The sequence below is a fragment of the Strix aluco genome, chromosome 5 (assembly GCF_031877795.1).
Source record: "Strix aluco isolate bStrAlu1 chromosome 5, bStrAlu1.hap1, whole genome shotgun sequence".
Taxonomy (NCBI): domain Eukaryota; kingdom Metazoa; phylum Chordata; class Aves; order Strigiformes; family Strigidae; genus Strix; species Strix aluco.
Window position 1 is genome coordinate 22333765 of NC_133935.1, and position 25013 is coordinate 22358777.

Below are 25013 nucleotides of genomic sequence, written 5' to 3' on the forward strand. Positions count from 1 at the left end.
ACTTCATTGGCCAGTTCCTTCAGGACCCACGGATGCATCTCATCAGGTCCCATGGACTTCAGCACCTTCAGGTTCTTTAGATGGTCTTGAACTTGATCTTATCCTACAGTGGGCAGTTCTTCATTCTCCCAGTCCTTGCCTTTGCCTTCTGCTACTTGGGTGGTGTGGCTTGAGCACTTGCCGGTAAATACAGAGGCAAAAAGGTTGTTGGGTACCTCAGCCTTTTCCATATCCCACGTAACCAGTTCTCCTGTTTCCTTCTGGAGAGGGTCCACGTTTTCCCTACCCAAATTTTCCCTAGTTTTGTGCTTCAGTATCTGGTTTACGGTTATGTGGCTCTGGATGCTTTAAAGAATCAGCAGCAAAATCAGTGATTACACAGATGATGAAGAAAAGTTTTCTTTGATCAGTGTGATAAGACAATGGGAAGGTGCTATATTCAGTCCTACCGAAGAATGTATGCCTTAGAGAGATTGTGGCTGGTCCACCTTCAGAGAGCAGTGGAAATGCCATGCTTCATTAAGGTGGAGAAGAGATTCTCATAAATTTCCTGTTTGCTTGCCAGAGAAGAGAGAACCTGAAATCTTGTGTTAGTACAAAATAAGAGTTAAATAAAAATAAGAAGTCTGAGTAAGACTCCAGTTCTGCAGCCTTAAATACAGAAAAGTGAAATGTCAAAGAATTGTATGCACACTTTTCTTTTCTTCTTAGTCATTCAGTGAAAGGTGGAGTAGTTAAGTCTGTGGCGCCTTTAAAATGATTCATTATTTCCATAGAAGCCAATTCATGTTTATCCTTCAAATCGCTCTGTTGAGATTAAAATAATGGAGAATTATATTTGCTTTTAATTTTGTTTCCAGACAGCTTGGCCTGAGCATTCATGATGTGACTTGGAAAGTATATCAAATTCTGATTTATTGTTCCTCGTAGTTGTGTGAAGATTGAAGATATGCTGGATGCTGCTTTTTCCTTTTTTTCCTCCTCGCCTCCCCCATTCTTTCACTTGCATTGTGTTCTTGAGTGTAGCGTGGTGAAAGGCCAGCATCTCTGCCTTCAGTGCTTTTCCTTGTACAAGCCACAGCAAATGAAGATTTTATTTTATCCCTAACATGACGCTGTGTGAAATGAATTATGGTTTGTGTTTGATAACTGGTTTGGGGTTTTTTTTTCTGTTCTTTTATTATGCTTAAGTTTTGACTGGTTTTGTGTTGTCATGTTAATCATCCTTTCTTGTAGGGTGGAGGGAGCACAGTATTTTTTAGTTAAGCTGGATGAGTTCAGTTTTACAAGAATCATATGGAAAACACCAATGGGGGGGGGGGACGGGGGATGGGGACATGACACAACACTTTTATTTGCGGTAAGGCATCTGTTAAGTATAAGCATGTCAAATCTGCTTCACAGGTGGGTCAAATGTTTCTTAACCAGGAACAATTTGTAAACTTAATTTATATATCAGGTCTTATGGATAAAGGGATTTGTTATTCCTGTTTTCCTAAATTCATTTTTCCTACACAGTTTTATCTGCTTTTTCCCCTAGTGAGTAAAAAGTTATTCTTAGACTTATGAAAAATTTAATAGAAGAAAACAAATGGGATTTTGTGAAATGTAATAGAAAAGCCTCAAGAAGGTTAGGCAAATTTTGAAAGGTTTTTTTCTAGCCATGTTACAGAATCCAAAACAAACTATCCAAACCTGAAAACTCTAAGTGATCATTAAATTATACCAGAATACGGCTTTAACATTGCATTTAAGTGTTTCTTGAAGATAAGTTTCCTGCCCTGACAAAAATTACCTATGTGACAGTGGGACATGCTACTTGTGATTTGGTCCTGCAGTTGCAGCAGTATGTGTGCTTCTTGGTACGCAAAAGTTTTCTTGCAAATTCCCAGTAAGCCCCCACCCCTGCAGACTTAGGTGATTGCACAGTTGATGCTGTGAACTATGCATGTCTGTCCACAGTATCTAATGCATTCTATTGTGATCTTACTTTTCATATGAGTTCCCTAGGGGAAAACCCTTTATTTTATTTCTGTACATAAAAAGAAGCCCCAAAACATACAGCAAGTGCATTTGGGTGCAGTTAGGAATTCCAGGTGGTACCACAGCCTAAAACACTCACTTGGATGCCAGTTTAAAAAAAGAAGGGGGGGGGAGTGGAGCATAAAACCAGCTGTTTTTCAGCACTGTAAGAAATTTATTTTGCTCCTTACCTTAGTTATCAATGAGCATGTTTAGTTGATATGGTTTTGCTTTTGTTTCCAGCCTATTTGCTTTTTCATTCTCATGCCCCAGAGCATTTCAGTTGTAGTCACTGCATGACATCGTTTAAATCATAGTTGGAATGAATTCACAAAGTGAACAGTAAGCCAGTCTTCTCCAAAATTCATGGGAGGAAACTACATTCACAATTATTAGCATAGATTGGTAAATGAATACTGACCAGTGTGAAATTAAATTCACCTTAGCTTAGCTCTTTGATTTTTTTTTTTTGGTTTGGTTCAGTTTGTCAGGTTAGTTGTTTGTTCGTGTTGATTGCAAACATGTTATTCATGCTTCTATTGCCAAGTATCCAGCCTTTGAGTTTCGATGAGTAAAGTGGCTTGGAAAGAATCCAGATCAGTTCATGCAGAGGCTATGCAGTTTAGTAGAAAACTACTTACAAAGTCTGAGCATGGATTTTGTATGCACTTTTACCCTAAAAAAAGACTGTGTATGTATATATGTGTGCACATGTGTGTATATGCATATATACAATTACATCAATCTAAAATTTTCAGCAATTTACTCTCTTGCATAAATCTTTATATTGTTTCACATTATCATACATATTTTATAAAATATTTGAGGTTTCCTTGTTCTTCAGGAAAACACATTTTAGTTTACTTTCTGAGTAATGGTTGGCAAAGCATACACAGTTCTCTACTGTTTTGTAGTAGAGTATCTAAAAAACAAAATATTCTTAAATGATTTCATGCATTCAATTTGTAACTGTTTTTAGAAAGTAATAATTAAAATAATTTAAATACCTGTAGTTTTATCTGGTCAGACTAGTCTGATCGTACTCTAAACTGATCCTGAGATAGATGAAATTGCAGTATTTACCCTGTTCTGCTTCTCTCTTCAAGAGGAATTTAAGCTTGGTCTGTTCTCCTTTTGCCTATGCTTTAATTCTAAGGATTCTAAGCATTACAAGTAGTTCAAACAATACTGTAACTATATATAAGTGCTGTTTAAAGCAGCTCACTACAATACAGTGATGTCTTTGAAATAGTGTGTAAAGTGTTTTCAATTTTGAGTATTGTGCAATGCAGTATGTCATGTTGCACAAATTGGTAACTGTTGATGTTCTATGGTGACCCTGGCTGAGCTATGATGGCATGATCTACATCTCATTTCGGTCCTGGTGAGGGACACTCAGCATGCACCTCCTTACAGGCATGGAGTTGACCTCCCTGGGCGTGCTCCATGCAGGCGAGGTGGATGGCTGCATGGGTTTCCTGTGAGGAGTCAGTTGAAAGTGTCAGATCTGCAGTTAGTGCCCTTTTGGTCAAAAATGCAGAAGGTCCTGCCACCTTGCTGTATGAAGAGCACATTGTGCAGAGGGTGAGGTGGTATCGTATGTGCTATTTTCAAGCTCGTAAGCTTTTCCCAGGTGCAAGGCACACTTCCAAAGAGAGAATTGTTTTATTTCCACTGATTTGTTCTGGTGGGGCATGGGCTGCAGCAGTGTTACTGTGCGTTATGTGTGTAAGTACCTAACTCAAATTGAGCATGGACTGTTCTTCACAGTAAGGTGCAGGCACAGCTCAGGAGGGAGGATGCAGACCCAGTGCGTGGCGTCCCTCTTCCTGGGCCATATGGCCTCAGCACAAGCTCGTCACATAGCTCAACACAGCCTGGCGTTTGAGTTGGACAAATCTGCTGGGTCCCAGAGTCAAGGCAGGGGTCACCAAGATGTGACAAGGCCTCCCCACTTGTCCCAGGCCATGTGGCAGAAATCCACTGTTGAGAGAAGGGCTCTCCCTCTCCCCACTTGGTACTAATCATAGAGAACAATGCTGGCTGCTTTGCAAAATATTAGTACTGCTGTACAAAATCTGGGCCTCTGCTTACGGCCCACTGAGTCAGACTTGTTTACTTCATTGAAGTATTGAAGAATATCTGTCTCTGACTGGCAGTCAACAGCTCCAGGCTTAATCGAGTTTCAAACTGTAGATTATGCAGTTTTGCTGAAAATATGAGGCTTCTATCACACTTTGAATGATGTATTCTCCCTTACTCCCCTTTGGTCTGTTTTTCAGGGCTGATGTTAAGATAGATAATTAATTCCTCCCATCCCAAACCTTGTCTTTTAATTTAAGAATTTTCTTTAGCATCTGCCATAATCTTCTGCATGCACTCCTGAGAGGTTAAGCAATGAAAGAGCCATTACACTAACTTTAGCCACTGTTTTTTTTTCAGTAGGATGAAATAACACTTCAGTATATCAAACGGTTTCTAGTTTATTTTATATTCTATGACAAAGAAAAGAAATGTGGGAAGAAGAGGCTGGTTTTCTAGTTGCATGAGAGGATAGTGAGTGAGGAGGCCTGTCTTCTGGTCCTGCAGCTTACCTCTGTGTTAGCAAGAAGTAGGACACATGGAGTGATCAGTGGAGTGAAACAGGCTATTGCCAAGGGCGTCTACACTATGCAGTTGGGAAGATGGTGGGGAGAGGTTTAGCTGTACTTAGCTAATATATCACTTCCCTCAGAAATACTTTGCTATTGCCTGTAAAGCCTTTTCTGAGAATTAAGCAGTGTCAAGCTCTGTTACACTGTATGTTGTGAGGTCCATAAATGCTGTCACTGGTGAGTCACTCCTGGCTGGGGCTCTGATCACTCTCCTGTTAAGCAGTCTGCCCAATTCTCCATGCTATATATGGGCCACTCTAAGAAACCCATACACTCTTTTCACAGGCATAATGTCCCCATTTGGAAAACTGCGTATCTTAGATTTTTCTAAGAAATACATGAAAACTAATGAACACAAAAATCTCCTGGAATGGTCTCTGGCAAACTGCACATACACCTGTTGAGAAGTCCCAAACAGTAGCAGTAAGATTGAGCTTATGTGTCAGAAACACAGCAAAGGAAAAATGGTCGGTCTTGGAGGATCTTGAATTAGCGATTCCATGTGGAATTTATGGTGATTTGTAGTGCACCGGCTAGTGAGGCTGAAATGTCACTGCTGCTTTGAAAGTTCATATGCCTCCTGCCTTTCTAGTTGTTCTACTTCTGTGTGTCCCCAGTCTCACTGTTCTTTTTAAAGTTTTTAAAGATTCTCAGCCTTTTGCAATTGTATCATATGGCTGCCAATTCACACTTGACTATTTTCCCACTTTTGGCAATAGACTGTTTCTTTTAGTGCCAGTATATTGCCCTACTGGGTTTTGGGACAGATGGTAGTTGGAGCTGCTAAATGTCGTGAAGTTCTGGAGAAACTTAAAGATACATTAATGGATCAACCTTCTTGTGCATGCCCTGGAAGCCCAGTGCTACAGCTGTGTTAGATTACCTGTGTGCGTGATGAATGGACTACACATACGAAGACAGTTTGCCTGGGCCACAGTTGATTTGCAGTGTGTCATTTACAGATCAATTATATACATATACTGGGTAGGATGTGTAAGATTTGCCAGTGATATGAGCTGCTTCTTGTTATTATTTCTGCTTACACATCACTTTAGTTAATAGTTCTTCCTAAATTATATATGTTAAGTAGGTATATATTTCAAACCCAAGAGAAAGTCAGGACCATCTGAATTGGTCATACAAGTCTGCAGAGTAACAATTCTCATCACTTCTGTCTGAATAAAATAAGGATTGGAACATCCACTTTTTATTGCATTTCAATTTTGGTATACCTCCCCAGTACTCAGTTCCTTGGAGAAGAATGTTGTTGCCACTGTACCAGAATGCTATACTTTAATAGCATGGAGATATTTTTAAAATCTCAGTATATGCTTGGGATTCATTTCATTCATCTAAGCATAAGCATTGAACATTAGTTGTTCTAGATGCCTCTGTAGTTACTAGAAAGGCATCTCTCAAGAGAGACTCCTCCCATCCTAAGCTATGTCTCCAAAATTATTTGTGCAAATAGCCCCTGGCCATTGACTGTGTCTCTGTAGGGAGCCTGAACAACCTATTCAGATGGGTTAAGTCAGCTGCAGATGGTGAAAGCTGTGAAATCAGATATGATGAAATTCCAAACGCTTTGCAGACTGTGAGCATTATGCCCGATGATCGATCTATTCAGCATGATTCTTCTTATTTAAAGAATTATTTTATGTTATTTTTCCACTCTGTGGGTAACCGCTTTAACAAAAGTTGTGGAGAGAGCTCACCACAGCTTTAGATACTGCTCAGCAAGTTATTCACTTCTATTGGCTTACATGTGTTATTTTTGTCTTCTTTAGTCTTCTGGTACCAGTATCACAGTGGATATCGCTGTCATGGGAGAAGCACATGGGCTCATCACAGACCTTCTGGCAGATCCTTCGCTGCCCCCCAACGTGTGCACTTCACTGAGAACAGTGAGCAACCTGCTTAATACGCAGTTAACCTTCCAGGCCATCCACAAGCCAAGGGTGAACCCTTTGGTGTCCTTCAGTGAGAACTACACCTGCTCCGACTCAGAGGAATGCCCAGAGAAAGGAGAGAAACTAGCTATTCCCAAGGTGAGTACTGGACCCTGTCTATCATCTTCTAACTTGGGTCTCCCTAAAGGGACCGCACTGGACTAGTGGGAGGTGTCACTGGGCTTTTTGCTTGTTGCTTCAGATTAACATCTTATGCACTAACCATATACTACTGTAAGAGGACAGCTAAGTAACCTATTGGTTTCATAGTAAGATAATTCCTGTGTATCCTTCAACTTATGGCCAGGTTAACTTAGGTTCAGGCATCTTTAGAAGATGGTATTTGACACAGGATAGCTCACATAGATGGTGTGCATATTTCCTTGCAGGTGTTGATTGGAGCTTAAGAGAGAAGAAATGATAGGGAGCAGAGTAAGCAAAAGACTTTCAGCATCCAAACTCATCTTTGGATTGGGTAGATATAGCAGGAGAAAAAGCCTGCCCCATTACTTCTCACACAGAAATTTTCCTTCCACTCAAAAGATTTGAGCCACTGCATGTGGGGTGCCTATCCTAGTCAATGAGCAGCGGGGAATTAAGTAGTAATATGAGGGACCTTTTTGCCCACTTTGAAGATTGGAATTTGAAATTCTGTATGAATTTCAGTCTCTTCTTCCTTCCCTTAGTTAGCGGTGTGAAACCTAGAGAAGTCAATGAAAAAGTCTCTATTGATGACCTCCAGGTGATTTGGATCAAGTTTAAAATATTGTATACCAAACGAAGAAACAAAAAAAATCACCATAATACTTAGTACGACAAATATTCTGAGCTCATGAGAAGTAGTCTTGAGAAGAAAAAGAAGACTGAAACAGAAAAATGTATATATTACTGCCTGGACAGATGGCTTTATGAATGCTCAGGAATCCAACAGGAAATAATCAGTGTTAACCACCCCCATTTAGTAAGTGAACAACTAGAAAGAACACATCAGCTTTGAAGTAGTTCGAATTGTAGGTTCATTGCTAATTAGGTGTCCTGCAAGGCTTATGTTTAATTTTTGAAACTAAACCAAAATACTTTTGTACTACAATCTCCCTTGTAAAATTAAATGTAGGCAGAGTATGTTGTACAGGCAAATGCTTTTAACAGTTCAAATGATACAGGCAGCGTTCATTCCAGCATTTCCTGGTATCTGAATTGCAACACTTGTGCTTCTTTTTTTAATATATTTTAGTGTGATGATAATTATTACCCTGTTTGCCTATGTAGCAGCTGTATATATGAAATGGATGTTCACAGATTTGTAAGCACATTTTCCAGTTTATTTTAGTGTACGTGTCCGTAATGGCTGTACTCTAGGCTCTGAGGGGACAAGTTAAGTGGAAGAACACTGCCATCACATGAGCAAACACAGTGAACAGATACCAGTTTGCTGTTGCATAATACCTAGTGAGGATAAGAGAAATGAAGGATGAAGAAATGAGTTAATGCAACAGAGAACTAATTTAACTGAACAATTCACTGACCTAAATGTATTACGGTTCATGAAACTAATAGTTTGCAGTCCTTTATTTAAGTGTCTAAATATAGATTTAGCATCTTTACCTTAAGTATCTGACACTGAGAATTTTGGGTAAGGAGATAGTATGTTAGCATATCTGTAAGTTTGAGCTTCAGAACCACAAGTGTCTTGTATCTCATATCTCTTAACCCTCTGGCAAAGTCAGAGCTCTCCATCACAGAGACATACTTATTTTACTTCTTAACTATAAACACTTCATGAGAACTACAAGAGAAACATCTTACAAAATTATAGCATCTGCCACAGCAAATCTGGATCCACAAAGATTGTCTATCATCATCCTTCATTATCTCTACCTTCAAAAAATTGGAAGAACAATATAAGTCCTGTTAGTGGAGAAAAGGAAGAGTCAGGTGAAAGAAAAATGCGGAGTGGTCAAGAAAAATCTGCTGCAAACAGTTTCTCTAAGTTTTTCAGGAGACATTATATCCCCAAGCATGAAAGTTTTATTTCAGTGGGTGATCTTTGGATTGGGTAGCAGGAAAAAAAGTTGGAGCTCCCATCCCTTATTTTTCTTAAAGCTTTTCTTGCCTTGAATCTCTGATTCTGAGCATTCATGACAGTTTAAATCACAGAATAGTTGAGATTGAAAGTACATCTGGAGGTCGTCTAGTCCAGTCCGGAGATCATCTAGTCCAGTCCCTCAGCTCAAGCAAGTTGAACCTGGGGCAGGTTTCTCTAGGCTCAATAGAGCAGGTTGCTCAGGATATTGTCCAGTTGGGTTTTGAGTGTCTCCATGGATGTAGACTCCACAGCCATTCTGGACAACCTCTTTCAGTGTTCAATCATCCTCACAGTAAAAAACATTTTCTTACATTTAAATGGAATTTCTTGTATTTGAATTTGTGCCACATTGCCTCTTTTCCTGTCACTGGACACCACTGGGAAGAGCCTGGCTCTGTCTTCTTTACACCCTACCTTTAGGTATTTATATATGTTAGTAAGATCTCCCCTGAGCCTTCTTGTCTTCAGGCTGAGCAATCCCAGCTCTCTTAGCCTTTCCTTTTATGACACATGCTCCAATCCCTCAGTCACCTTTGTGGCCCTGATGACTTGTTTAAGTGCCTTTGGCCACATAATGTAAGACCAAAATTTTTAAAGAGCACATTGGCTGACTCCAGTAGAGCTCCAAGTGTTCAACATCTGTGGATATAGACTTTTCTTTAAACTTGAAATAGGGAGGATGGTCCAGGCCCTCCAAGCATTTAAAGCACCATCTGTGTTGATTTGAAAACAAGGTAGGCACCATAATGCCTGGGAGAATCCAAATTTAAGGTACCTCACTAGCTGTTGTCAGGCAGAATTAATCAAATGGAAATGTTTTTCTTCTGCATGTTTAGTTTTTGTAAGCCTGTGAAAACTCTAAGCAACTGATTTCTCTCTAGCGCTTACGGAGAAGTTTGCCTTCAGGACTACTGAGACGAGTGTCCTCAACTTGGACCACAACAACATCAGCCACAGGATTACCTACACTGGAGCCAGCTCCAGTGAGAAGGGATCGCAGTGCCAGCATCAAACCTCATGAATCATCTTCATCCAGGTTACAAATTACCTCCTCTCTCTTTCATGTGTCTCTTTGGGCAAATTTCTTTGGTTCTGTGTGATGATGTCACTCATTTTAAAATGCTGAATCCAAAGTGTGTAAGAACTACTTCTTCGTGTTTTTCTAAATTGGGTTGCCAAAGCAGTGGCATTCCCAATTTTAGTCAGATTATGCCAAAACTATTCTTAATATTGGGAAGCAAAAAGAAAAAATTAAAAAATCTAATTATGCTAGAAAAGTGCAGAATTGCACAATGGAATTGGAAACAAGGCAAGATATCTGGTTAAAATCTTCTTGATATGCAGCAGTTTCCTCCACGGGTATTACTCAGCCAAGACAAAATTCTAACAAGTAACCCAGCTGCTGAACATCACTTCTAAGAACACACCTAGTGATGTGGTCCAGTCATTAAACCAGTTCATAAAACATTTCTCCATCCTCTAGATACTACTTTCCAGAACACAAACCCTGATTTTAAGTGGACCTTCCTAAAATACACCATTTTGTGGTTTTCTGTAGATATGGAGTATCATCAGACCGTACAGCACTGGACATGCCCTGCATCCTATGTACACACTTAATTCCAGGATATAAGAAGTGCTTAGGGCTCCCTGAATGAACTCATGCAAATGCAATACCAGCAATAGATGGTAAATAAAAATCATTCAGTTAGATAAGTCAAAAAGTGATTTAGTGGAGAGAAGAAAGTAGATTTGTTACCATTGGGGAAAAAAAAAAAAAAAGGTATAATCTAGGAGTAAAATTACGTAGGAAGATTTGTTAGTAGAGGTTGAAAGCAAAGCTGAAAATGAAATCGGCAGTGTAAAATTTTCTTGCAGGATGGTTGCTGTACTTTCCCTAATTTTAAACATTGTAGTGGAACACTTCTTTCCTGTTGACCACAGAGTTTAGCTTCTGGAATTCAGAATCCCAACTGTGTCTCATCCTTAGTCCCAACTGTCTCATCTAGTTAAAAGGCTTTTCCTAATTTGCCATAAGAAGCAAGTACATACAGCTGTTTTGTTGGGGTGCAGACTGAGTGCCCGCTTCCATTTATGATGCATTTGTTTACTTACTCATTTAAGTTTCCCCATATTTCAAGGGTTCTGTAATGAGGTGCTGGTACTGGAAGAGTCACAACTACAAAGCAATAATTAATTAATAAAGACTTGAAGTGAGTTTCAGCAAAATCACTGGAGGAATTGTACATTATTTGTCTTGTCTGGAAAAAGAGTTCTGGATTCAATCATGACACATACACTTTAAGGTTATGTTCATATAGTGCATCGTAGAAACAAAGCACTAGATCTGCAAAGAAGTTTGCGTAGGCAGAGATACCTACCTACTCCATTTTGTGCCCAAACCAAAATTTAGTTCCCGTTTCCTAAAGCACGTCCCTGAAAGTCTTTCAGAGTTACCTAGAAGCACACTAGATCTCACTGTTCTGAAGAGACGGGTCTTTGTCTTACAGCTGTAGTCCCTCATGACTGACTGTATCAGTTAGGTATTCCCTGCTCACTCTTATCCATTCTCTTTTTCTCAGGATCTGATCCCTGAGCCAGTATCATAAAATACATAGTCCTCCCATGAAATGGAGAGAGAGAAGTTGGATCTGTTCAGCTGCTTATAGCCAGCAGCTGACTGGTTTAGAGCATTTGCAGAGGAATACCCTAATAAAGTTGCTTCTCTGCCTGAGGGCATTCAGACCTATGTACCTCGCATTTTGGGAGTTCCATGGTACCAGATAGCCTGAGGTGTGCTGCATTTAACCCTCCACAAGGGCTGCAGCAAATAATCCAGTAGCAGCCAGTGAAGGAAGGACTTTAATGGATGTTAGTCTTGTGGGAAGGGCACTTGTCTGTGAGAAGAGAGGCCTTGGGTCCCAGGCACTGTTAACTATGATACACTGCATAGCTATTTCAACAGGAATTCCTCCATTCTGGATTCATGAATATTTTTCTATTCTAGCCGGAAAGGAGCAGGGCCTTCAAAGGAAGGGCAGAGGTCAGTCAGTCGTGAGAATAAAGTTCAGGTCCCCTCTCCACCTCAGCAAGGGCTATCATCTTGGAGCTGGCGGATGAGGAGAGAGTGTGGAGACATGCTTTGCTATAGGGAAAGGAAGAGCAGAGCAAAAGCACCAAATCCAAGAAGAGAATTCAGAGCTCTAATAACAGAAGACTCACATGTTTTCCTGCAGTTCAGAATTTGGTGCTGGTAGTGGAGAAAAAGGACCTGAAAAAGCCCAACATCACCAGCTGTTGGATAGCTTGGGTGGATGCAGCCCCAGAGAGCTACCTTGATCAGACATTATTCCAGATATGTAAACCTTCTGCATGGAGGAGGCTCTTGTGCACGGTGCCTAGATGCTCAAGGCAGCCTGCAGAGTGCACTGAACATCTGATGCAAGAAAAATACCTGGTTAGCCAAAGTTTCCTTTGTGAGGAGTCCCATGTATCTCAGTAAAAGTAAATATAAAGAAGCTGTAACCAAATGGAAATGTTCTTCAGTAACCAGCCTGTAGTTCCCAGGGTGCCTTTGATTTATACTGTTGATCCCAGACTCTCACATAGTATGTAAGCATCCTAAGATGGGAATCAGAGGGAGAAGGAGAGCAATTAAATATTATTGTTCATCCTTTTCTATGGTTGTTATATAACTCTGCATGATGAGCCAACTAAGGAGGCTATCAATTCTTCCTATGTTTAATGTCGCCAATTGTGTAATTATAGCTCTGTCAAGCCTCCCAGCCTACTGTTTGCAGTTCGTCTTTTACAGTAGGAGAAACAACGTGTATTCCAGAAAGGGGAAAAATTAATCCTATAAGTCTAGCTTTAAAAATTTTGGCAGACCAATACAGAATTGCTTTCAAGGAAAAGAATTTTGAACTGAAGGGAAAAAAAAATCTTGATTATCTGCCACTTCCCCTGTACCAAATTCAATCACACCACAGGTCTCAGAGAAAAAAACATTTCATGACTTGAAGGGTAGGAGAGGTGAAATGACACTGGAATTGCCCTGTGGCAGATTCTGCAGTTACAAAATCTGCAACTTGTTCCTCACAGTCTGGGACATCACCTCTAGATTTCTGTAGTCACATATTTGCAAAAATCCCCCTAAATCTCTGTTTAAGTTTAGTAATCCTGTATTCTTCCAGCCACTAAACTGATAAGACATGGTCCTTTTATAGTTCAAATGATTTGGGGAAAATCTAGAGCTTCCACATTCTTTCCCTCAGTCACTTCTATATCCAGTGGTTCTCCCTTAAGAGGTCAAATAATGTGGTTTGGGGGTCTTTCTTTTGGTTTCATTTGGGTTTTCTTTACAGTGGGCCAATGTGTTATACTCTTCCTGTCAATTAAAAAACAAAACCACAAAAGAAAGCAAACAAACAAAAAAAATTGAAACAGCTGGGTTCTTTCTTTGTCTTGCTTCATCACAGATTATAGGAATTTGGGCCAGTGAAGACAACTGGCAATTGTTTTTGTAGGTAGTGCTTGCTCTTCCAATTAAGACAATGTTGCATGCTCTTTTCTTTCAGAACACTTTTTTTTCAGATTTTTTTTCAAGTTCAGCTGGGACTAGGCTGCTTTAAAAAGCTGTCTTCTGCCTTGAATGTCATCTCATCACTTAGATGTGAGGCTGTGAGGAGAAATATGGAGCCTGAGAGGCCTAACGGATCTGTCCAGAGAAGTCATAGGCCTTGTGATAAGAGCCAGTGCTGCATCCCTGCAAACAGTTGACATTTGATGAGTGTCATTTGGGAAAACAATGATAAATACAATTTGCTTGCCCTACAGAAGTATTTGGCCTCTTCTGGTCCACAGTTACAGCCTTCAGGCTGAAAGCATGCGCCCAGCCTGTTGTAGAGGACCAGCATTTGTTCCCCACATGCAGACACATGCACCCTATTTTCTTTCAGTGAGTTTCTCTTGGATCAGTGACCAATGTCTTCAGGGTCTGTCAACAAGATTTTTTTTTCAGATGCAGTGTGCATTTCAGTTGGCTAGAGCATGAAGTGCTTCACCCAGAGAAGAGGCACATCACTACCAACAGCAATGCAGGGCTCTTCTGAGCCTCTTCCAGCCTCCTGAGGAGCTCCTCCAGTGCCCGAAGCCTTACTGGGTATCTGCCTTGGCGGCTGCAGCAGAGAAGTCAAGAAGACTGATTTTTCATTTACACTAAGAGCTACTGGCTCTTGTAAAGAGGCGTTAAAAGAGAATATAAATTTAACTTATTTCAAGTCAACTTTTAAGCCTCTTTGTACTGTCAGAAGAATATAATGAAGACATCTTTGTATAAATAAAGTGAATAGGCCTCAGCACTGAAGGAAGTCCAGCTTTGGAGTGTCTGCATTGTAAATATTTTTGCTGAATACAATACTGAGTGCCTCACAAATAGCATTTCAGCCAGCAGGTAGATGCTGTTTTCCTCATCAGATTTTGGGCTATCTCAGTATCACATACTTCTTGCTGTGGCTCCTGACTTCTTAAGATCTGCTGTTGAAGCTTTTTACTATGTTTGCTCTCTGGTTTTGCAGCACTGACTCCTGGAACAGCTCAATTCTGATGACAATCACGAAGAGCAGGTCCTTCTCCACCTCTTATGCCATGTCTTCTACCAACCACCTGAATGCCAAAAGGCAGAGCCGGCAAGGTGAGTGGGCTTCTGTGGCTCTGTCAGGCTCACTTATCTGCTTCCCTGTGATTAGCACAAGCAGCTGCTTTTGATCTCTATCCAGTCTGTGTCTTTTCATATTTTTCCATCAATATAAATATAATTATTTCCTTTATTTAAAAAAAAACAGTGGTTTAAAATACTATAGCTCATAGTGATGCCATTGTAAACATTTTGACTTTTATGATTTATAGAGGTTAGTCATGACATGATGCGACAAGTGCGATACTAAATCGTGTTGTGATTTATATCCGTGTAATTCCCTTGACTACAGCAGGGATAAGAACAGTGTTTTCTATACCATCTGTTAGATTAACTGTCTGTGTATATTGCCTGACTGAGATTTCCTGAAGCACAACCTAGATAATGCCATTCAGAGTTGTAGGCAGCAACTGACCCATTTTATGCAAACATATCCAAGACAAAGTCTTATAACTCAGAGGTCTATCTCTGTATATTCATTATTGGCAAAGTCCAGGTAGTTCTTACTGATTTTTAGAGATGAGAAACATGGGGCTTTTTACTCAGCTTTTTGGGCCTTTAAAAAAATGACTCCTGTTTTAACTGAGTGAAAGAAATTGAGAAGGTGACTTCTTAATTGATAATGAAATGTGCAATATGACAGTCATGAAGCAGTCTTAATCCACAGTAACGTGGATTCCTGTACAAATGCAGGGTAAAGTAATGTCTACCCATGCTTTAACTTGCAATTCAAAATGATCACAAGGTCTTCCTTTTTTAAATCAGCTTGGGTTTTTTTCCAAACATGGAATAATGTTGAGATAGTGTTACTCAGAGATACTGACCACTCAGACATCAGGTGGAAATTGATAGATGCCTGAGGCTTGACATCGGAAAAGTCAGAGAATCCCAACTTAGAGATGGGTTTGAAGATACACTGCACAATTATTCTGCATATCTAACACTGTCACATTGCATCTCCTTTTCAAACTGAAGAGCTTGTTTAATCTCCTCTTGTACAGAAGCTGCTTTGTTATACCACAGTGAAGATTAAGTAACACAATATTATCTTAAAAGGTAACAGGCACATAGGCAAATTAATAAAATTGAACCTGAAAAATAATGAAGATATAGTACCAAGAATCCAGAAATTTGTTTTAGAACAAAACAAATCCAACTTAGACTTGTGATTTTCAGAGATTAACCCATTAACTTGAAAGGGGAGGTGAGTGTGTATAATGTTTTATACTTGGGAAACAAGTCTTATCAACCTCATCAGTCAGTTTTACATTTAGCCTCTTTCATTTCCAGAAAATGTTAATAATCATCTCTTTTGCCCAAATGCATGAGCTCTCCCATGATGAAGGGAGAGCTCCGTTCCATCACAAGCGATTCCTAGGAGCACTGATTGACAGGAGTAAAAATTTTGGCTCAGCATTTTATGAAGAAGGTTGATATTTTGATGTTTTAGACTGTTTACAATCATACATTTTTTAATTATGATTTGGTTTTGTGTTCCAACTAAAGAATTGCTTCAATTTGCAGTAATTAATACAAATTAAACTTTTACATATTAGCTCCATTGGCAATATATAATAATTCTTAGAAGTTGATCATTGATCTAGCTAAATCTGTAAATGTACAAAATGTGTCTTTAATTATGCATGAGAACATTAGCATTTTAAAATACTGCTAGCTATACCTATTTTGGCAAAATTCTGAGGTAAACTCAAGTGTTTTCATATGTAATTTCACATCACATTGAAGTTACTAGTTTTTTTCTTCAACACTGCACATGTGTAAAAGTTCTGGAGGACCTAAGCAGATGGATGTGCTTCAAAAAATTCTCCCTGTATTGTTATTCTTCTCTTACCTTGATTGTTCAAAATTTCTTGCTATAGCAAGACACATTTTCTCTCACTTTTGCCAATAAATAATTAAATGATGGACTATTGAAAATAGGTTTTTCTTTTTCTGGCATATTGATTTTTGGTTACCTACCCTGGCAAATTACTCTTTAAAAAAAAAACAAACAAACAAACAAACATATTTCAAGAGACAGGAGCCCAAACTAGCAGTAGAAAGCCAGCTGTGATTAGAAACATTATTGTGAAAATTGCTGTTTAATTCAGAGGACTTGCTTTAAACTGTTGAAAGGTGACCATATATATTGTATTCTCTAACAGTCATGAAGATTATCTGGTAACATATAGCTCAAAGATAGGTAATAATCCAAGTCAATCCCCTGTGCAACAAACAGACTGCAAATTTTTTTAAGACATATTTTTGTTGGATGTCACGGACATCTGATAACTTTTTAATTGCTCTGTAGGTTTCTGATCTCAAGACTATCATAATATCCTAGTTGTAATCATTGAATTAAGACAGTAATACATACCACATGTTTGCTGAACAAATACCCTAATCAAAATTTAGGAGATGTTGGCTATCTCAAAATTACAGTGTAGTAACTGTCAGAGATTATTTTTATCTCTCGGATTGTCAACAGTAAATCATATTTTAACCTTAGTTAAGTTGTTATCAGGAAAAACCACTGGAACTGTACACATGTATCCTGCAAGGTTAGTATTTCATAAACTTAGATCAACATATTACTTTATTCTAAGATAATTTTTGTGTTTGGAATGCATTTAGATAGTTTGCACAATTCAAACATAAAACCAGTTAAAGTTCCTAAGCTCTCTATATCATTTAGCTTTGAAGATGAACATGGTAAATTAACTGGGGCTGAGTTCCTACAAACTTTAGAACAGGAGGTAAGTCAGTTTACGTGCATTCCTTTTAAGATAGATTATGTTTGCTACTCTGCACTTTATTGTGAATGGGACCTTTTGGCTGAGACTAGAAAACATAAAGTGGATTCAAAAAGAAGGCAACACTTTGTCTCAAACACTGGACTCGCTGATGCATTTTCTCTTAGCAGTGGTGCTTCGATAGAATAAGGGACAGAGAAAACCACATCTTGCTAGTGTTTACACATGTGGATATCGGCAGTTTCTGATATACTAGCTCAGGAGTACAGTACCATGTGGTAATGGTCCCAAGTCTCCCATAGTGAGCAACAGATATTGAAAACTAAACTCAAGCTGCAGAAGATCAAGGCCAAAATCTGTGAGGAATGCAGAAATAGCACCATAAGTGCAATATTTTATATTCATATAATTTATGACTACTAAAAATTGCTTTTTTGGTTTATTGCTAGTCTTCACACATGTAGAAATTCAAATTTGCTGGGAATGTGTGTAAGCCTTTCCTGTCCCTGCTTTACAGATGGAGACAGTGAAGCAAAGAGAAACTGCAGATGGGTCTAGGAGCTGCGTATTTAGATTTTGGTGTGTCTGTCACTACAACATCTTGATACCAATAGTCATGCCACTAACATGTGCCTTTCACTTCATGCCTGCAAGTTAGTGCATCCTGCTCAACGGGGAGAATATGCTTCATATTTTGAGCCAGATCTTCAGCAGGTTGAAGAGCCTGATATTAATGGAGTTTCATCTCTCTGTGACAGTCATGGACTTGGCTCAGAGTGAAGGAGAGCTTTCTCTTATTTTTCCATTTGGAAGCTATGCTGGTACCTGTGCATCTCAAGAGGAGTATTTCTGCACAGTGAACTCATACAACCATCTGCCACTTCTGTTAATTGACAAGACTCTTTTCTCTTGCCAGGTATCCCGCCAAATATTTCACCTCTCATGTCCCCATGCCATTCACCAATTCAGGGGACGCCTGCCACAAGTCCTACTGGAAAAACATCTTCTGTGTCATTTCCAGACTCTTCAGATACTAACACCAAGCAAGGCTTAAAGCCACATAAAGTCTTAACTTCTACTCAGAGTGCACCTAGCCTGTCAGACCCTATTATCAGCCCCTCTGTCATCTGCAGCAGGTAAGATAATAATTTGACATGCGTTGGAATCATTTCACGTTGTTCTCACAAACAAGCTCTTCTGGCCTACATACAAGTTTTTATGATTTTCTGCAGTATTGCATATTGATATTTCACCATATCTAAGTGGTTCTTAGTCTATGAATAATTGTGTAGACTGATGCTGCAAAGTGCTTTTAAAGTGCAAGATGGTCAGCTGTGTTTATACTCATGTCAGATGCACAGTCTGATTCCTAAATAAATTCTTTGTCAATAACTTGCAGGTCCCAAAATTGGATTTCATGTTAACAACCTGTCTCTCTCATGCCATGCCCTTAACCTGAACAGTCACTTTCAGGTCACAGGCCAAGTCTTTCACAGCTGACACCTGACGTTTGATAGAAAAATCTGACTGCTAGAGTTTAAAAGCTGCTGGCCTGTAGCCTTCTGATAAAGGTGTGCCAACAATGCCTGAAGAGTGCATAATTTTGAGCACTCTCTCAGAAGGAATGGATCCTGTCCTCCTTAGGCAGAGTCAGATTATGTAGCATTGGGATTTTTTTCAGAAATCAACTGCAGTCAAGTTTTTTCACACTTCCAAGTAGCCCATTATTAGATTACGCAGACCTGCTCTGCAAAATCAGCATTTTGGAAAGAAATTTTTTCTGCTTATCTTCTCACAAAGGATTCAGTTGCCAAGTTAGATTACTGGAGTCTGCAATATGTGTCCAGTTCAGAATAGTGGAAAACACTTGTACTTAGAAGCCTGTTCCAGTGCAGTTTCAAGGTTACCTTAGTCATTAGATGTTACTTTTGGTCATAGTAGTGAGTGATTTGTGATTACTGGCTAGCCAGTGGACAGCACATCATCTGAGTCAGGTTAGATGTTATCAAGTTTGACTATCTTTGGAAATAGTTTTTCATTTCTAGCTTCAGTCATGTGACTTTGGATCTGTCTTGATATGTGTGCAGGGCTAGGAAGTGGGTGTGAGAAAGTCAAAATTGAGATTGCAAGTTTGCTCAAGGGAGTCATCCTCACTGGAGTTCAGACTAGGATCCTTACAGGCTTTTAAGACATATTTAGGTGACTAAATAGAAACTAAGTGCTTTTAAAAGTTTTCCAAAGGTGTATTGCAAAACTGGGACTTGTACTTATTCGTTTGAAATGGAAACTATATTACACATAAGAGGAAATATACCATAAATATGCTACTGTCTTATCAAACTGTGCCTTTATTACTACTTCAACAAAATATTATTACTTCGGTAACAATTATGATTTGGAAACCCATTAAAAAGAACAGTTAACAGTTGCATAAAAAATGTCAGAAAAAATTTATCAACATAAGGTTGTTGTAGGCAGTAATAAAATACATTTTCTTGATATGTGTAGACTTTGATTTCAAAGTAATCATTGGTAAAATGCTCATTAGTTTTTATGTGGCTACTGTCTTATGTGATCTATGTAGGTTGCATAGCATATTTAGGTTCTTAATTTCCTTGTTTTCAAATGCTTAGACTGTGTAAGCATTACAAGTAGTTACATTGTTGACTTTGTTGTTGATTTGTTGAAATAAACACATTATTTAAAAACACATTATTTAAAATATTGTGGTGTAATGACTGCTAATAGAATTGGCATCCAGTATTACTAACAGTCACTGTTCCTTTAACGTCCGTTGAAGAATCATAAGCACTGTCTTATTTCTAGCCATTAGTATATAGAGATGTCATATCCACAGATACAAGCTGAACCAACAGCATATAAATAATATGCCACTTAGTAACACAACTTGAAAAAGCAGAACTTGCAAAAAACACAACTTGAAAAAACAAAACAAAACAAAAACCAAACAAATAAAAAAAACCCCAAAGAAATTAAATGGCTAAATCTGAGAGAGTTAAATTAACAAACACTGGAAATAAATCTTTCAAAACTTTCACACTGTAGATTGCTGGTCTTCACTGTATGCAAACCCCTACATTTACTGACAAAAAAACTGCCTTGCTAAGAAATAATACCAAACCAGCAAACCTCTGCCACCACCAAACCAATCCCTCCCACAACAACAACGAAAGAGGAAATGAACTCTTGATGGGTTCAGTGCTTTAAATCAAATCCACCCAGGCTGTGGCATCAAGACAGTAGTTTTACTGTACTTTATTTTTACTTACAAAGTGAAATGTGGTAGGATAGCAGAGTTTGAAAACTGCATTAAATAAGAACATATACCAGACAATGCTGTTAAAATAACTTGTAAGTAATCATTTTTAATTTTGTTTAGTGGATGAGGCAGGTATCCTGTGGAAAAAGTCAAACAATCCTGTGATTAAGAAGTATATTATAATGCCTGTGCATGAAGGGGATTGAATTAAAGTTGCATGGGCACGTTTACTTCTGACATAGAGCAGATTTTCAGTGTTCTTGTAGGTAGCTCTGTAATTTTTTTTTTTTTAATATAGTGTTTTATGTGGACCATACATACTAAATCAGTGTGAGTTTGATTATATTTCTGGAAATAAAGAAGTATGCTCTTAATGACACAAAAGCCTTGTAGCATTATAACTAATCAAAGGCTCTCTTTCTCTTTTACATTTCAACTTGTTAGCATTGACCTTATGGAAACCACAAGGAATGTGGGAGAGAGAAATTAATAAATTTTTTTCATCTTATTTATAAACCTGAGTGATAAAAGATTTGTTTACTTGGCTATGCACTACAAGTGTCATTGTATATAGATTTGTATTTTTATTTAAAATTCTTTCAGGAATTCATTATGTTTGCAGGGCATATCAAGCTCCAGAATATGTTTTGGATGACCCCCATCAAAAGCCATCTGGCATAGGATTTCAGTCATTTTTATGTGGTGAACTTACACTGGTGCAAAGTTTGTAGTACCAAGTTTGACCAATCAAAATAATTTTGTAATAGTTACTTTGCCAAGGCTGTTACATGTGAGATATGCCACAAAATACTCACTTGAACCAGAGAAAGAAATGTTAAAATGTCAGTTTTTCATGGACAGATTTGATATAATGCTGCTAAACGAGGCTTCAGATTTGTTATGTTTTCTCATGTTTTCATGATATTTCATTGTTCCTTCAGGTCCAAGACTCAATCATATTGAGACATTGTAATTTGAAATGTTCCAGCTGGTATTGAATTCATGTTTAGGGCTTAGAGGGAATCACACTCAAGGAATAAAGGATTTTAATGGAAGGGAAGAGCCATTCATTTGGAAAGACCATGATATTGTGATCCCTCCCACATCTTTCTGTTGTGGGAATGTTGAAGCAAAGTCTTTCTTCTAGTTTCATTGCTAGATGTGTGGATGCCAGATCACTCACCTCATGCTCCGTCCAAAATGCCCCCTTGGTTCTGATGTACTTGGTAGGTTGTCACCGAATTAATGGCAAAATACCTTTTTTCCTCCTTAAGAGGAACATACTCAAGTTCTAAACAAGAAAAGGAGAGTAAAGCTACATTATGACTGTGTTCAAATTAAATTATATAAGATTGTATGGCACTCTGGCACATTTTCTTCATTTTCATTCATGTTTATAGAGCAACTGCAGTACAAAACCAGGGGAATTTTGTACTGATAAACTTAGAGAATAAAAAGTTTATTTAAAAAAAAAAAAATCACATGGTATAGGTTTACTGTTGGCAATACAAAATTAATGGTGGTGGCCAGTTAATCCAAGGTCCTTTTGTATTTTTGTCTTTTTACATTCCTGATTTCCAATAAAACTTCAACTCTCTCTTGTAATTTTGTCTGGAGAATATACCATGTATACTGTATGACATAATTTTACACTGTCAGCAGGCAATCATTTTACATAAGACTGTCCAATGCGCAAGGTTCTTTATATTGTGCATGTTTCTTGATGTATTTCAGCTGTGGCAGACCCTATAACCAAATAGAAGCTGGTGATGGGACACTAGATAGGAATGATGGTACCACACACACCCTGAACAGAGCAGGTAATTCTTTGTCCATCAAAAACTCCTCATACCTTAAAATTCAATAATCATTCACTGAAAGGGCAGATATGCCTGTCTGTCATAAAAGGAGAACATAAGTAGGTGAGACCATACAAATTGTCTTTGAGGCTCTTTCCGTTTTATATGTACAACATGTGCAAAATGCTAATGAAGAATAGAGTTAAAATATAAAGGAAATACAGTTTCCCTCATCTAACCTAGTCAGCTCAAATAACGATCCTCTGAATTTTTCTCACTCTTCAGTCCTCAATCCCATTTTTTACACTCTGCAGGGTATATGCTTTAATGCCTTTGGACAGATTGTCCGACTTTGGACCCAGCCAAGCAGCACATATGTATTATGAGTCAGAGATCCTGTTGCTATTATTCAGAAGGGCACAGGATGACTTTCATGCAATCCTTGCTGTTCACACAACAAGCTTTGTGACTTGTGTTTTAGATGATCCTGCGCAAGCCACTTCTGACTATGAAACCAACAACAGTGATAGCAGCGATATTGTACAAAACGATGATGAGACAGATTGCTCCAAAGAGCAGAAGCGGAAGGGATCCGTCTGTAGGACATACACGCCTGAGACCATCATTCTGCATCCCTTGATACCACCTGAGGTAGCTTCTTTAAGTTCCACTTGCACAACAGACTGAGTGTATACTGACGCTGGGGAAAAAAAAAAAAAAAAAATCCCAAACCAACCAAGCCAACCGAAAAACACAAACCCCCACAAAATAAACCCTAGGGCTGTCTAAAGATTGTGACCATGGTTTTAAGCAACAATTGCAGCAGGTTTCTACCTTGCAGTAGGAGGATTGACTTTCAAGAATTGAAAGGAACCATTGAAATATGTGAGAGCAGCTAAGCACTGGCCATTTGTTAAACACTAACCATCTATTATGATGAAGTTTATGGATCTGGTGTTAGGCATTTCTGAAATGTTTGGCTTCTGTGTTAGCATTGCCTTTAAGGGGAATGGATTGGAAGGAAGAGAAATTACCTTCTCAGACTAGCAACATGATTTATATATATGTCTTCCTGTCCAGCCACTTCAGCTTCTCAGAGGTGTTGAAATCTTGGCTAATATATACAGTGGTCCTTATTTTAAAATAAATTAACACTTGTCTGAGGGTGCTGCATGATACTATTGTTGGTGTATGTCTTGAACATAAAAACAGTGCAGTATGATGAACAAGTGCTGATCTTCTCATGACTACTGTATTCAGCTGTAAGCTTGATTGAGATGTAGAGGGAAAGCTTTGTTTAGTTAAATTTTCCGCAGCCTGTTGTACAACTGAATTAATAAATTTACATTGGCATAAGGTCTTGAAAACTTTATTGTAATCTGTTGATTTGGAGTTGGACATGCTGAGAGAAGGCATTTTTCTTGAGATATTTTGGCATTTACTTTTCTACAGTTTCTTAGTAATAATGAAATTCAAGGAAGTATACAGGGAGAAATGCAAAAGGAGGGGCACAACCCATGTTTTATTTGCAAACCTTGAAAAACAGGTAGGTTTCAGTTTAAGAAGTACAAGTCTTCACATGGACCAAGCTCCATTAGCCATGCTAAATTGTGATGAATGGCTCCTGATGCAGAAGTAGAAACTGAGCACTTTTCCCTCTATACTGCAGCAGATTTTCAATGAAGAAGACCCTTGGACAATGAAGGACTCCCTTGGAGATGAATGAATGATTCCCCTGAATGAATGAATTAATGTGTCTCATGGATAAGTTCAGAGACTGATGTTTCATATAAAGAATTTCCTACTCATTCAAGTGAAACAAATTATAATGGAGAGTGACTAGCTGCAGGGCTGGTAGAAATGGGGACATCTCCGCTGAGCTGAGTAAAGTACCATTGACTTACAGATCATGCTAATGTGACCTTAGTTTTTAAGAACATAAATTTTGGCATGAGATGCTTCATGGAACTAAAATTCCTGTTTATTCTGATTTCTTCCATAGGACAAGGCTGTACTTGCTCCTGAACCTCTGGTTATGGACAACTTGGATCCCCTGATGGAGCAGCTAAATAGCTGGAACTTCCCAATCTTTGATTTGGTGGAAAAAATTGGAAAGAAATGTGGTCGGATTCTCAGTCAGGTGAGCAAGATATCTTGTCTGCAATGACTGGCTAAATTTTTGACAGATTTAGACAAGTAGTGTTAAGACCCATTGTCCTTGCAACATTCGTCATCCAATGAATTGTGATCCCTGCCACCTAATTCAAAGTTGACAATATGAACTCTGTGTCATTACATTACTTACTTTTAAATTTCTGTATTTTTAAATTCTAAAATGTGAAAGAAAAGACCACACACCTGTTTTGCCTGCTCCTCTGTGCCAATGAGTTTACATAAACCTTTCATTCTCTTCTATCTGCAGGAGGTCCTGCCACCCCTTACTGAGTTCTTTGTGAAAGGATTTCTCATGGGGTTCAGCATGGGAGGACTGAAGAGTAAATATATTCAGTTGATGCAGGAAATACAGAACTTTGGCCCTTTTTTGTATTGGAGATTTTAGTCAGGATGTGCAAGAAAGCAAGGTTTCAGGAAGTGGGGGAAAAAGTAGTCCTTGCTATATTCCCTCACTGTTAAAGAGTCAGCACTTCAATAGCAAATTCATATCATTATTACATAGGGAAGACTGATTTACTATGAATCAGGATGTGGGAGCTTTCTTTCAACTATCAGTTTTCCATTCCCTCCTCTAAGTTGAATGCAGGTACTGACACAGCC

The 25013-nt window shown here is 38.6% G+C and overlaps 1 protein-coding gene across 6 annotated transcripts in view; it reads left to right on the forward strand.

The window, feature by feature from the left end:
* PDE3A (phosphodiesterase 3A) overlaps positions 1-25013 on the forward strand; it is a 278256-nt gene that overhangs the window by 218568 nt on the left and 34675 nt on the right. For all 6 annotated transcript variants that reach the window (XM_074826343.1, XM_074826347.1, XM_074826344.1 and 3 more), the window contains 7 exons: positions 6464-6724; positions 9593-9747; positions 14288-14403; positions 18076-18295; positions 22174-22259; positions 22720-22889; positions 24241-24378. In XM_074826343.1, the coding sequence (XP_074682444.1) occupies positions 6464-6724; positions 9593-9747; positions 14288-14403; positions 18076-18295; positions 22174-22259; positions 22720-22889; positions 24241-24378 (1146 nt within the window). The remainder of the gene's footprint in view (positions 1-6463; positions 6725-9592; positions 9748-14287; positions 14404-18075; positions 18296-22173; positions 22260-22719; positions 22890-24240; positions 24379-25013) is intronic.